This window comes from Ahaetulla prasina, chromosome 3 (genome assembly GCF_028640845.1).
Source record: "Ahaetulla prasina isolate Xishuangbanna chromosome 3, ASM2864084v1, whole genome shotgun sequence".
Lineage (NCBI taxonomy): Eukaryota > Metazoa > Chordata > Lepidosauria > Squamata > Colubridae > Ahaetulla > Ahaetulla prasina.
The window spans coordinates 170810156-170824875 of record NC_080541.1 but is presented as its reverse complement, the minus strand read 5'-3'; the positions used below and the strand labels follow the sequence as shown (position 1 = coordinate 170824875).

The 14720-nt window shown below is 39.8% G+C and overlaps 1 protein-coding gene across 1 annotated transcript in view; it reads left to right on the top strand.

Annotated features, from left to right (window-relative positions):
* The window catches only part of ELAVL4 (ELAV like RNA binding protein 4), a 108631-nt gene that overhangs the window by 71996 nt on the left and 21915 nt on the right, over positions 1-14720 (top strand). The window contains exon 3 of the mRNA XM_058176186.1: positions 13316-13419. Within this exon, the coding sequence (XP_058032169.1) occupies positions 13316-13419 (104 nt within the window). The remainder of the gene's footprint in view (positions 1-13315; positions 13420-14720) is intronic.

Genomic DNA, 14720 nt, shown 5'->3' with positions numbered 1-14720 from the left:
CCTAGTTTGCAGGACAATGTTACCGGAGAAGAAGCTTCACAAGATTAGGTTAACAATTCTTAATGCCTTTTTGGCAATGCTGTTACAGTGGGCTCTGGGGCTTAGATCATTTGAGATGAGTACTTCATGATGTTGCTGTTACTTGGCTCCACCACATCTATCACCACCGATGTCTTCTGGTCATTATCTACTATCATGATATCTGGTTGATTGGCCAGTACCTACCAGTTTATCTGGATTTGGAAATCCCACAGAAATGTAGCCTTCTTATTCTCCACAACCTTCTGTGGAATCTCCCATCTAGACTTGGGATACTCTATGCCATTGATAGCTAACCTTTTTGCCATCACATGCGAAGAGGCGTGTCACATGTGTTTGTGCCCACACCCATAATTCTATGTACCCCGCGCATGTGTGTGTGACCCACCCTCCCCCTGGCACATGATGGCCCAGTAGGCTCGTTTTTCTCTGTCACCTGGCTCCAGAGCCTCCCTATGAGTCTGGGGAGGGCAAAAATGGCCTTCCCCCCCTCCAGGCCTTCCGGAGGCCAGAAGCTGCCTGTTTGCCAACTTCCAGTTGGACAGGAAGTGATGTTTTTTGCTGTACCCAGCCTCCAGAGACTCCTAAAAAGGCTCTGGAGGCTGGGCACAGCAAAAATGTCACTTCGTTTCCAATCGGAAGTTGACAAACGGGCAGTTTCTGGCCTCCGGAGGGCCTGGGGGGTGGGAAAGGCCACTTTCACCCTTCCCAGACTCATAGAGAGGCTTTGGAGCCAGGTGAGAGAGAAAAACGAGCCTTCGCCACCCCCCCCCCAGGCCCTCTGGAGGAAGGAAACAGCCGGTTTTCCTACTTCTAGTGGGCCCAGAAGGCCCGAAAATCAGCTGACCGGTGAGCACATGTGCACCGGAGCTGAGCTTGCAGGCCCACTGATACGACCTGAAACTGATTTCCTGAAATTAATCCGAGCTGTTCTCAGATTGGTCTTTCTAAACCTTGAATCTTGAGATCTTTTTATGATCACTGGTGTTTTGAGCCTGTGGTGTTGTTTTCAATGCCCTTCTGACCTGTGCTCGTATATTTACCCATGTGGTCCTATAGCTTGGCAGCTATGATACAGTTCGATGGTGGTGTTCCCTTGTGTGGGTGTCTGATGGTTAGCACTGTCCTTTCCTGTGTTAACCAGTCTGGGTGAGAGTTGCTATTAGTAGCTGGTTCATCTGTACTAGTAGGCGTTCATGTAGTTCATTAGTTTATTTACTCCCTCCACCTTCCCCAACCCATATGGCACCTCTCCCTCATCCTTTCTTTTCTCCCCACACAGCACCTCTCACGCACCTCCACACACTCTTCCTAACCCACCCCCATATACCCGCTCACTCTGTCTGCCACCTGTCAGCAGCTACTTACCTACCTGTCAGCCTGCCACTTACAGCTTTTATGCCAGTTGCAGCTTTTTTGCCAGTTTGCTCCTTGACCTTGGTTGTGATTAGCCAGTAGGAAGTTGCCTTGCCTAACAAGTGTGGGATTTGATTAAGAATGGCAACTGGGACTGCAAGCAATTGCCTCACACTTTACTTAGCATTGCTTAGCAATTGAAAGTTTGGTCCCATTTGTGGTAATACGTCAAGCACCACCTATAAATAGTTTTATCACATGTTGCTAAGGTTGGAGTAGATGATCTTTGTGATCCTTTTGTCAACTCTACAATTGTACAGTTCTATAATTCATTCCTAATATAGTGACATGTTTGAATGCTTATTCATTATTATTATCATATCAATTCTTCTTAGGCCTGTTCCATTTTTCTCTTTTTCTCTTCGGCATTGCTGTTTCATAATTACCCTGTAAAAAATATTAGTGTGCGTTTTTTTAAAGATAATTAATGAGCATAAATTAATTTTCATTGCATTTTACTCAATAGTAATATTCCCTCATTTCATTGGAAACTAATCCCAAATCACAGTGCCTTGGATTGTAGCTATAGTTATTTATTCCCAAGAAGAACAGTCCTAAAATAGCTGTACCTTTGGAAAGAACAGCTCTTACAACTTTGCTGTAGTTGTATAGGTAAAATGAAATATGTGTGGAATATGTGCAAAGAATAGTGAATGGTTCTGAGTTTTCACACTGCAATAGTGGATTCAGCATTTTTATTTACCTACTAGCTGATAACCTGGCTGTCAGCTTTGGAAGCCATACTAGGCTGAAGGCTTCCACATGCTGGCACATTCTCTGTGGGAAAGGAGGGGAGGAGGGTGGTTGTACAAGGGATGATGAGACATAACAACATTTTTCCTGCCGGTCAAGGTCAGGTTGGGTTCGCATCTGAAGAAGGAGTGGCTGGAGTGATGCTTCAACATGAGGGTTGAGGATTGGAGCATGTGACTGGCAGAGGGGTCATGAGGGTGGAGATCTTGGAGTTTGTATTACTGAGGGAGGAACCGGAATCCCCAGTTTCGGTTTTCATCCAACTGTGCCAGTTTACCTATGCTAGTAAAAGAACTTTGAAAGATGTTGGCTTCGGAGTCTTTTTCTGCAGGAAGGGTTTTCTGGAACACTGACACTTGCATTGCCCTGGTATTTATTTATCACTGGCTCTTCCCTCTCTCTGTGTGTATCTCTCTCTTCCCCTCTCTCCCCCTCCTTCTTCTTTCCTGACCCCTGGCCGGCTGTGGCAGTGCCAGGAGGGTACGCTGTTATCATGGCAACTCCACTGTGCTTTACAGTAGGAGCCATTTTAAGGCAGTGCAGTAGAAGCCATTTTAAGGCACAACAGGCTGTATCTTAACAGAACACACACCCCGAGTAAAACACATATACCAAGGGGTATTAGGGGTATCTTACCACCACAGTATTTGTTTCCAGGGAGTAAGTCATCTGTGTACCAAGTTTGGTTGAAATTGCTTGAGACGTTCCAGAGTTATGCTGGAACATACATAAATACATACATACATACATACATACAGCCTAGATAGATAGATAGATAGATAGATAGATAGATAGATAGATAGATAGATAGATAGATAGATAGATAGATAGGGTACTTCCCAAGCTGTTGCTTGGTGGTGTTAAACATATCATCATAGAAGGTAAACTGTTCAAAGTAAAGCTGCCTTTTGCAATTGACTGATGGAAATTTTTCAGTGCCGATGATGTTCAAATGATGCTCCAAATGTTTTTGGTTGTTTTCATTTCCATTCATTGTTTCTTGTCTCACTTTCTGGTGCTTTGTAAAATAGGTTGACCTCCTCTCCTTTATAATAGCCCCTCAAATATTGGAATACTGATTGATATTGATGTTTTTTCCTTAAAGCATTGTGATTTTGGAACCAAATTCAGAGCCATATGTGTACTTAGTGTTTTTGTTTCTTAAGAAAGGGTTAATTGTTCCTTTTCCTCACCTTCATTGTATTCAATGCTAATGTGGAGAATACACTCCCCCAAAGCTTATTTAAAAGATATATTTTAAAAATGTATGTCAGACCTGGAAGCCATTTTCTACCCTTGTGCCTTCAGGCTTTAGGCCTGCCACAAGTCCTACCATGAGAAGTTGGGATGCGGGATAGTATAGAGTGAAGAAGACATGTAGTCAAAACAAAATTCTTTATAGAAAGTCAAGGCCAAGGTGCCCTGCAGCTGTGCTAAGAAGAATGGGAAGATATCTTCTGTTCCAGACTGTACATGATTGGATGTGTGGTGGACATGTGGGAAAGGGGCAAGGTCTTGAACTTTGTTTTGGGTATGGAAAACCCAGAAGCTCTCAGATTCGGGTTTTCCCAGATATGCCAATATGACATCTCTAAGTTAGCTTTGAGGAATTTCAACCCTCGGAGTTTGATTTCGTTGGGGGTGTTACTTGGAACCCTGACAATGTATCAACCATTATATTGTAGGAGGCCTACAGTGTCTGGAATCTTTTCAACCTTACATTACCATTGTTCGTTGCCCAAGAGTATATCACTTTATACTGGACAACTTTTTTTTTTCAAAGGTTTTGCTTTCTGAAAAACTTTTAGTGATTATGATAGACCCCTTCAAACTGAACACAATTATAATTTCAAAATGACTGCATCATGTAGGAATCTTGAGACATATGAAATTAACTTTTAATAACTATTAAATGTTTAATATCATATTTCTGACATGTTGCAATGAGTTCAACATCGCCAAAAGTGTTTCCATGCTGATGAAATCTTTCACTATGTTCGTCCCTTGTTGCACCTAGATTTTTGGGAAAGAAATCCAAGTGTGAATGCAAAAAATGAATCTTCAATAACATGTTGTACTTTATAGTCTTGTATGCTGTAAGAACTTTGTCAACCAACTGAATGCAGTTTGGTGTTCTGTAGTTGCCAAGAAAATGTTTGATGATATCCTTGAATGCTTTCCAGGCAATTTTCTCTGGCCCCAGATTTTTGAATTGCTTGTCATTGATGATGTATCTGATCTGTGGACCAATAAAAATGCCTTCCTTGATCTTGGAATCAGTTATTCTTGGAAACATCTGTCTCAACAAAAATCTTCACCTTCCTTGCTCATCACTTTCATGAAATTTTTCATTAGTCTGAATTTTATGTGAAGTGGAAGCAAAAATATTTTTGTCAGTAGTTCATGTGCCATGTGTGTGTTTTTTTTTTTGTTCTGGAATCACATTTTTGGTGAGTGGCCATTTCTTTTTATGTAATGTAATGCAACATGACTCTTTTGCATGGCTATCCCATCCACATGGGATGGGATAGCAACAGTATTTGGTATATCCAAGTTGCATTCCAAGCATCGGGGCCATTGCTCTTAACCTCCACAAATGTTGTAGTTGTACTTTGGTAATGGTTTCATGTTTTTGTATGTTTCTTTCATGTGTGCAGCATACTCAACATGTACATTGCTATTGTGTAAAAACAAAGGTTCTATGAAACAGTATGTAATAGGTAAAATTACAGGTTATTTTTGTGATCAGCAGCCAAAAATCTATAAGAAACCCCCAAAAGTGTTTTGTAAGCAAAATCTTTGTTGTCAGTGTTATCTGTACATCCCCTTTAAATATGTACAGAAAAGGAACTCTCCATAAATCCTCGGTCCTGTAATTTATGAAATAACTTGTAAAATCTCAGAATCATAATTCTGTACCTATGTCGCAATGCACTTGCTTAATAATCCTAGATTTTTAGAAGAGGTAATGAGTTTGATATTTACTAGTGAAAATAAAAATGAAATGTTATCTAAGCAACATTTTCATTGTTTATTAACATTTTAGTATCTCCTATGACTTTGAACAAAAATATCTCAATTACAGCTTTACTCTGCAGTTAGCAAATTATTGCAGTTAGCAAATTAAGACAGTGATAGGTTGCTACCGGTTTTCCTCGGATTGGGTGAACAGGTAGGTTTTCCTCGGATTGGGTGAACACTGCGGCGGCAGTGAGAGGCTCCTTCCACCTGCCCAGACGCTTCTGCACATGCGCAGAAGTGTCATGTGCACGCGAGCAAACTGGTAGCAACAAAATTTGAAACCAACTACTGGATTAAGAGATAATTAAACTATATGAAAGTTACAAGAATAAAGAAGAAAGAGGTGTATTTAATTCTATCCTTTTTGGTTAATTTGTAGTTCAGACACCTTCCACCTTCTTTGGATGAGCGGCTGTCTTTTGAAGACCATTTGACGGCCGTCTCCAGGAGAGCTTTCCACCAGGTCCGCCTGGTGCGCCAATTGCGCCTTTCTAGACCGGGATGCCTTGTGCACAGTCACTCACGCCCTTGTGACGTCTCGTCTGGACTACTGCAATGCTCTCTACATGGGGCTCCCCTTGAGGGGCATCCGGAGGCTACAGTTAGTCCAGAATGCAGCTGCTGGTGATAGAGGAGCCTTGTGGCTCCCGAGTGACACCTATCCTCGTCGGCTGCACTGGCTACCTGTGGCCTTCCGGGTGCGCTCCAAGGTGTTGGTGAATGTCTTTAAAGCGCTCCATGGCATAGGGCCGGGATACTTACGGGACCGCCTACTGCTACCGAATACCTCTCACCGACCCGTGCGCTCTCACAGAGAGGGGCTCCTCAGGGTGCCATCGGCGCGACAGTGTCGTCTGGCGACACCCAGGGGGAGGGCCTTCTCTGTGGGGGCTCCCGCCCTCTGGGACGGACTCCCCCCAGGGCTTCGTCAACTTCCGGACCTCCCAACCTTTCGCATGAGCTTAAAACCTACTTATTCATCTGCGCTGGACTGGGTTAGGGTTTTAATGGGTTTTAATGGGTTTTAGTTCTAAATTTTAATTCTGGCCAATTTTAATAAGTTTTTTAACTGTATTTTAATTTGTATTTATAGTATTGTATTTTTACTTGGCTGTGAACCGCCCTGAGTCCTTCGGGAGAAGGGCGGTATACAAATTTAAATAATAAAATAAAATAAAAATAATAAAACAAAATTTGAAACCAACTACTGGATTAAGAGATAATTAAACTATATGAAAGTTACAAGAATAAAGAAGAAAGAGGTGTATTTAATTCTATCCTTTTTGGTTAATTTGTAGTTCAGACACCTTCCACCTTCTTTATTTTACTTGGCAGCAGAATGACTCCTAGACTCTAACTCTTTTGCTCGTTCACTTTTTCTCTCAGACTCACTCAGATACCTGAAAATACAGTTTGGGCAATATGATTATGAAGGCTTGTATGGTATCTATCTGGCGCCCTAGTCAAACAGATTTTGTTGGAGAAAAAATAAGTCTCAAAAGTGCAAAATCCATATTTTTTCCCCTAACTCACTTTCACCTCTAAGTGAGTAAGAAATATTTCAGAAGATTGAGTGCTCTTCACTTCCTCCAGCAGCCTGCAGTTTCCTTCCTAAGAAAGGACATGTGAAATTTTTTCCTGAATAGAAATTAAATTGTTTGCTTTATTTTGGAAGCTCCCTACTAAGTGTAAAAATGAAGGAGGCAAGCAGCAGAATACAGAGCCAAGTTGAATCTCGAAAGTTATTTGAGTTAAAAGTTTGAATGATATCTAAGTTGAAGTCAGGATTACATGGGAGATCATAGGGCCTGAGATTTTTCTAGCTCAAAGAGATAAGAAAGAAACAGTTTTATGTGAAGCTTGAGATTACTGATACATTACTACGTTCGAATATGATATATACCACAGTGTTCATGTTGCTCTCAGAGCTATAGAAAGATAGAGACATAAATATATATGAGCATGTGAAGAAGCTCTTTGGGAACAGTTTAACTTGACAAATGATCAAGAATTAAGCTGATCTCAGTCTGGCCCTTTCCTTTCAATTTTAGATGGGAATAAAACAAGTTAATAAGAAAGCATTGATATGATTATCATCAATTACCAATAATTTAGGCAAATGTACTAATAATTTCAGCAAACACAACTAAAATATATGTTCCAAAATTAGACTGTAGCTACAAACACTTTCAGAAATAACATTAAAACTTCTGAAGCTTTTTTGGGAAAGGATGGCAAGTGTCATATCTAAGGGACACTACATCTGGTTTCTGGAGATTTTTTAAAATAAAATTTAAGGAAAAAGTTTAAAGGCCCATTTTAAAATGTAAATAACATGTCTCATTACTTTCAGTTAGATCATTGTTATTTCTCTGGTTTGGGGCCAGTTTATTCTCTCAATAAAGGTGGTCTATGACTAATAATTGAGCCCAGAGTTTTTGCAATAGTAAGTCAAGTCATCACATAACCGGACTTGATTTTGCAACCATTTTTTATGACAGTTGTTTAGTGAGTTATTGCAGTTGTTAAACAGTTCATGTGGTTGTAAATACAAATCCAATTTATTCAATAGTCACAAAATATGATGGCATGACCACGGAACATTGCAACTGGTTGTAAATACAAACAAGTTGCCAAGTGCCAAAAATAAGATCACATGAACATGGGGATGGTATGGCAGTCATAACTTTGAACACAGGACATAAGTAACTTTTTTCAATTCTGTTGTAACTTTGAATGGTAAACCTGTATTTAATAATAATAATAATAATAATAATAACAGAGTTGGAAGGGACCTTGGAGGCCTTTTAGTCCAACCCCCTGCCCAGGCAGGAAATCCTACACCATCTCAGACAGATGGTTATTCAACATTTTCTTAAAAATTTCCAGTGTTGGAGCATTCACAACTTCTGCAAGCAAGTCGTTCCACTTATTAATTGTTCTAACTGTCAGGAAATTTCTCCTTAGTTCTAAGTTGCTTCTTTCCTTGATCAGTTTCCACCCATTGCTTCTTGTTCTACCCTCAGGTGCTTTGGAGAACAGCCCGACTCCCTCTTCTTTGTGGCAACCCCTGAGCTATTGGAACACTGCTATCATGTCTCCCCTAGTCCTTCTTTTTATTAAACTAGACATACCCAGTTCCTGCAACCGTTCTTCATATGTTTTAGCCTCCAGTCCCCTAATCATCTTTGTTGCTCTTCTCTGCACTCTTTCTAGAGTCTCAGCATCTTTTTTACATCGCGGTGACCAAAACTGAATGCAGTATTCCAAGTGTGGCCTTACCAAGGCATTATAAAGTGGCACTAACACTTCACGTGATCTTGATTCTATCCCTCTGTTTATGCAGCCCAGAACTGTGTTGGCTTTTTTAACAACTGCTGCACACTGCTGGCTCATATCTAAATGGTTGTCCACTAGGACTCCAAGATCCCTCTCGCAGGTACTACTATTGAGCCAGGTACCACATATACGGTACCTGTGCATTTTGTTTTTTGTTTTTTTGCCTAAATGTAGAACCTTACTTTTTTCACTGTTGAATTTCATTTTGTTAGATAGCGCCCAATGTTCAAGTCTGTCAAGGTCTTCTGTAACTTGAGCCTATCTTCTGGAGTGTTGGCTATTCCTGCCAGCTTGGTGTCATCCGCAGATTTGATGAGTTCCCCATCTATCCCCTTGTCCAAGTCATTGATGAAGATGTTGAAGAGTACTGGGCCTAAAACAGAGCCTTGGGGTAGTCCACTGCATACTTCCCTCCATGTGGATGTAGTTCCATTGAGGACTACACGTTGAGTGCAGTTGGTCAGCCAGTTATGAATCCATCTGGTGGTGGTGCTGTCTAACCCTTTTCTGATACAGTGGATCTGTCAAAACTTCTGTCTTGTTTACATATTCTTTTGTTAATTTAGAAATTAGAAATGTAATTTAGAAATTCTGTAGATCCATCTATCTTGCCATTGTGACCTATAGAAGGGTCAGAGGCGTTAGGAGCATAATTTACGCCACGTATTCTTCATAAGGTGATCATAATTTTCAGTGTATGATTGATATTATTTTGTATGTTGTTGTTGTTGTTGTATTTTGTATGTTATGTACTATTATTATTCCCATAATTAAGGAAGAAGTTGAGACAAGACATTAGTTTCTTAACATTTAATCTCTTACTACGTATACACCAAGAGGTCTACAGACATTGGCCAAAATTGCATGTTAATTGAACCCAATTGTCACACACAGCAATCACTTGTAATTGTAATAGTCTTTATTAGCACATTTAAGCACAAGCAATCAAAGCATTTAGTGTATTTCTGTGTATGTTCATGCGTATGTATGTACAGTATGTATATGTGTATGTTATTATACAATAAATTCTAATTATTTTCACTGGGGGGAAATCAGTAAGCCGATTTAAAATTACAAGATAAAGAGTAAAATGTGAAGTCAAATGTCAAAAAAGTCAGGCAAAGAACCAGAGGGATTCGAGTGGAAGTGTGGAAATATACCATCTTGGAGATAGAAAATCTCTGTAAAGCCAGGTCTTCTAGTTCAAAAGACCTGGCCATGAAATGAAGGGGTCAGAATGGATCACCACAATACTTAAAACACTGGTGTCCTTTCTTATTTCAGCCCTCACTGTTGTAACAGGATTTCACACTGTTACTCCTGAGAAATTCCGTGGCCTTTTTGTGAGTTTCACTTTAGCTGATACAGTATGTACCATGTGACTGTGGTACGCCAAAGCCACTCATAAAACAGGTCCAAATATCTGAAGCATTATATCTAAATAGCATTTAGATATACTGCTTCACAGTGCTTTACAGCTCCCTCTAAGTGGTTTGCAGAGTCAGCACATTGCCCCCAACAATCTGGGTCCTCATTTTACTGACCTGGAAGCATGGAAGGCCGAGCCAACATTGAGCTGCTCAGAATTGAACCCCTGGAGTGAGCAAAGAGTTAGCCTTCAGTACTGCATTCTAACCACTGTGCCACCACAACTCTGTGATCTAGCCAAATATTTACCATATTTTTCAGAGTATAAGACGCTCTGGAGTATAAGACACACCTTAGTTTTGAGGGAAGGAAAATAAGAAAAAAATCTGCCTCTGCCTACCAGCATCCATTGGTATTCATCTGGCTAGCGTTCTTAGCAAACAGTCTGGTCAGCTTCAGCACATTAGCCTGATTCAGCACGAGCAGCTGATTGGCTAGTGGATCAGCCTCCCAGAATACCTCCAATCAGCTGTTCCCAGAGGTGAACTTGGTTGTGAGCGAGCAAGCACTCGATGGGGCAGATACGCAGCTTCAAAAATAAAGCTGATCGTCGCAGGGTGCTCCAGTGAGTATAGCAGGGGAAGCGTGGAACTGGTCCGACAAGGCAGCAGCTGTTCCGGGTTGCCATTTTGGCTTCTGCGCTTTGCTTTTTCACTTTCCAAATGCTCCGTTTGACAGGCTGCCTTTGCAAAGAGAAGCTCCTTTGCAACAGAGCTTTTGGAGGCTGTTTGAGAGCCTCTCCATTTGAGCCTCCAAAAGCTCCGTTTGAGAGAACCCGCGAAGGCCGAAGGGTGGGGGCTGGTGGGTGGGCAGGGCTACATTTGGTGTATAAGACACACTCAAATTTTTACCCTCTTTTAGGGAGGGAAAAAGTATGTCTTATACTCCAAAAGATACAGTATGTTAATACCAGCAGCTGAATATCACGTGCTGCTGGTCTTTCTGACAGTTTTCCTGTGAAGATTGGTGTGTACAAGGTTTGCCATTGCAGTTTATTGTTGTCATGGATACATCACATGACTTGCATCACAGTTCCCCCTGGGTTTTGCTTTTTGCCAATAAGATCCTTTCTCAGCTACCATCTGGAAAGTACTTGATATTGGGGCGCAATTCAATTTGAGCTTCATTATCAAGAAGACTGAGTATCTAAACTAGCCCAAGCACTTTCATCATTCAGGTCAGTGCTGAAGCAGCAATAGATGTGAGGGTGAATGCAATCTGGCTGCATGGGAAGGAGATAACTCGATTGTGCTCTGTGATAGGCCTAGGCAATTCACCTAAAATCAAAATTTTACAAAATGATTTGCCCAGTAGCACTATATGGCACTGAATGCTGGCCAACCACTAAAAGTGTCAAGCAGCCTTTATATGTCATTAAGATGTTGTGTTTCCTTTGTTGACCACATGAGACGTTATGGCAGCAGATGGTGTTGTACTATTTACAGAGAAAATGCAGGAAATATGCTTATGGCTGCGCTCTATTAAGCAGAATCCTACACTGTTAACATCAGTGGCAAGTGCCCATGAGGAAAAGCAGGAGGGTCAAAGTGGTTTGGGAATGGACCAGATGGTTCTTCTTACCTGTAAGAAGTCCTGTCCGGAAAACGCTGCAGTGGAGCTTTGCAGCCACTTTTTCCATCCTTTGCCAAGCTGAACGTCGCTCGCGGAGACGCTTCATGTGCTCTCCAGGTTGGCAGCTGCTTTTCTCCGCTGCTGCTCTTGCTGGGAGAGTGTCTTGTGCAGTTTAGCAGCTGTGAGCCGCCGCTTATCTCTAAGTCCCATCATGGGACTTAGAGGGAAGCGGCGGCTCACAGCTGCTAAATTGCACAAGATACTCTCCCAGCAGTGCAGAGAGAAGCAGCTGCTGCCCCGGAGAGCAGAGATGGAGGGGAGGAGGCCCTGAAAGGCTGCTCAGTTGAGCCTCGCCACATGGCAGAAGCTGCGTATGCCCGGAAGCCATGTGCGGAAGCCATGGGCATGTGTAGAAGCTGTGTGCACTCATGTGCAGAAGCTGCATGCACATGCATGCACTCACATTTTCGGCGAACCGGTGGTGGAATTATTTGAATTAAAAACTGCTAAACAAAACCAAATTGTAAATATGAATAAATATGAAATTATTGGATTTCTCTCAGGAAGGATGGAATAGATGTGGATATAGAGCTATTATCATTTTTCAAAACTGAGCATATTGAGATAACAGAAGGAAAAATTAATGTGTAATTATGCATGTGCTGATATACACTCTAAAACAAATAGTTTGTAAGCACATGTGAGAGAAAAAGCAAAGGGAAAATTATGGTGAGATCAGTTTTTCTTAGTTAATTTTTCTCAATATACTACAGAGCCAAGGTGAACCCATATTTGTGTGAATCTCGTAATTAGATCATGTTACCAAACTATGTTGTTGGTTCTGGATAAAAATGACCAGTAAAATCTAAATCCAGTCTTTACCAATAAAGCAAAAGCTCTTCAAATTGTCTGGACTGCTCAAAACAGCTTTTATCATCTAAATACAAAACTAATTTTATTGTTTCATTTTTTTGCTATTTCACCTCCTGAACAAAGTGCAGAGATAAGCTATGCTGGCACATAATATTCTAATGTTTCTGATCTAAATATTTGTGTTGTCGTTGTCAAAGCAGCAGTTAATTTGTTGGCTTTTACGTTTTAGTTTTTCATCTTCTGACTTTTGATAATTATGTTCTGCTTTGTTTATGTACATTGCTTTCTTGTTGAGGGACAGTATATGAATTTTCTAAATTTTAAAAAGCCAGTGAAGGTTAAGGAAACACAGAACTCTTCCATGTTTTCATTGGTGAGATTTTAGCTTTTAAAGATTGCCTGGTATAAGCATAACTTTTTTTTTCATTTTCAGTTGAACTTGCATTGCTGTACCACCATTTCTTTAATTCTGTCTGCTAATTAAAATATCACACAGCTAATGAATTTATGCACGTAATCCTGCTGCTACCTGTTTCTTGTCATCTGTTCTTTTAATGTGATTCAGATACAAAAAAGCTTTAATAAGAGTGATCACTTAAGTATTTTTTAAATTCATGCAGTTTTCAGTTTTAACTCCCCTGTGGAATGTAGAAGAATCAGCATTACCATACACAAAAGGTCCCATGCTATTTTTTAAAAAATGTTAATTTTTAAGAGTTCAGATTGTACAGGTATGCTTTCTGGATTGGGATGAATTTTTTAGGTTAAGAATGGTACCAGAGAAAAGAACTTTAATTCCCCCATTTGGAAATCGTACATGTGTGCTACAAAGAATACTGAGTCCTTTTTTTTTTTGTTTCTTATGTTTCAACAGGGCAGAGTTTAGGGTATGGATTTGTTAACTATATTGATCCAAAGGATGCAGAGAAAGCCATTAACACTTTAAATGGACTCAGACTCCAGACCAAAACCATAAAGGTAAGAGAATACAAAGAGTGTCTTGCTAAATTATGGAAGAGTGTAGTTAAGACAGCTCCTGGCTATCTCATCAAAATTGCATTCTCCACCATTCAAAGGATGTAAACATCTCTTACTTTGAAACAAGGAAAAAGTGTACAGCAGATTTTTTTTTTCATTCTTTTCAAAACGCAGCTGTTTTCTCCTATAAAAAAAGAAAGGAAAATGACTTTAAAATGACTATCAAAGAATTCAGGGTAGGTTGTCAAAGCATTAGAGAGCAATCTATAAATTAACCTCAGGAGATAAAACATAAGGGTATTGATAAGATGGCCATTATATGGAGTTTTGTTTCTTGTGCCAATTAGTTTTGATTAATAATAGGCACCCTATTGTCTCTCTGTCTGTCTGTCTATCTATTTATCTATCTCTACCTGAGAATAATTGGCAATCAACTACTAATTTTAATTGACTAATTTCACATAGCACACTGATCATGCTCAAATACTCTTTAGAATAGGATTTCTTTTCCAGAAAGAAAAAAAAAACTTAGCATTATCTGCGTGCCATTAGCTTCTCTGTACGGTGGATCTATGTGGGAAAAGCAGTTCCTTACTGTAATATCCTTCTGGTTTAAGAGACTTCTCCATGATGCAAGTTGATTCATTAGAAACTTGTATATCTATGCTATGCAGTACAATGCAATCAGTTTTATATGTGCAGACGTACAATGCAATAGTATAATAGTGTGCCAAAATCAGTGTGTTTCACATTTTTTGAAATATATATATATATTTAAAAAACTAAAAATATTTTAATCAAATCAGCACCAAAAGTTAACACCAAGCTGGAATCTTCCTGTTCTGCTTCCAATAAAAGGTAGAAATTGCAGAATTCACCTAGCTTGAAAGTTTACCAGCAAAATATAACCCACCAAAATAAGGATGTGCATCTTAATGTGTAATTTGAAGATTAAAGTAATGGTTTTAGAGCTGCATTCATTTTATATGGTTGTTTTTCTTTAACGCTTGGTTATTATTTCCTTGAATTTAAAATACATTCTGTTTTTATTTTTAGAAAGTTGATACTGACAGAATTCAAGAATTTTAGAATATATTGACAAGGAAATGGAGTATATACTAATACATATGTTGAAATTCATAGATTCTGGTAGAATAAATTTTAGGCTTGTTAATGATCACTGAGATCAAAATTATATACTTCTGACATGGTCTGCTTTGGGTATGGATTGGTTAACTATATTGATCTTTGAAATGAAATACATAAACAGAAGCAACTCTTTCTAAAGTCTATAGTTCAAG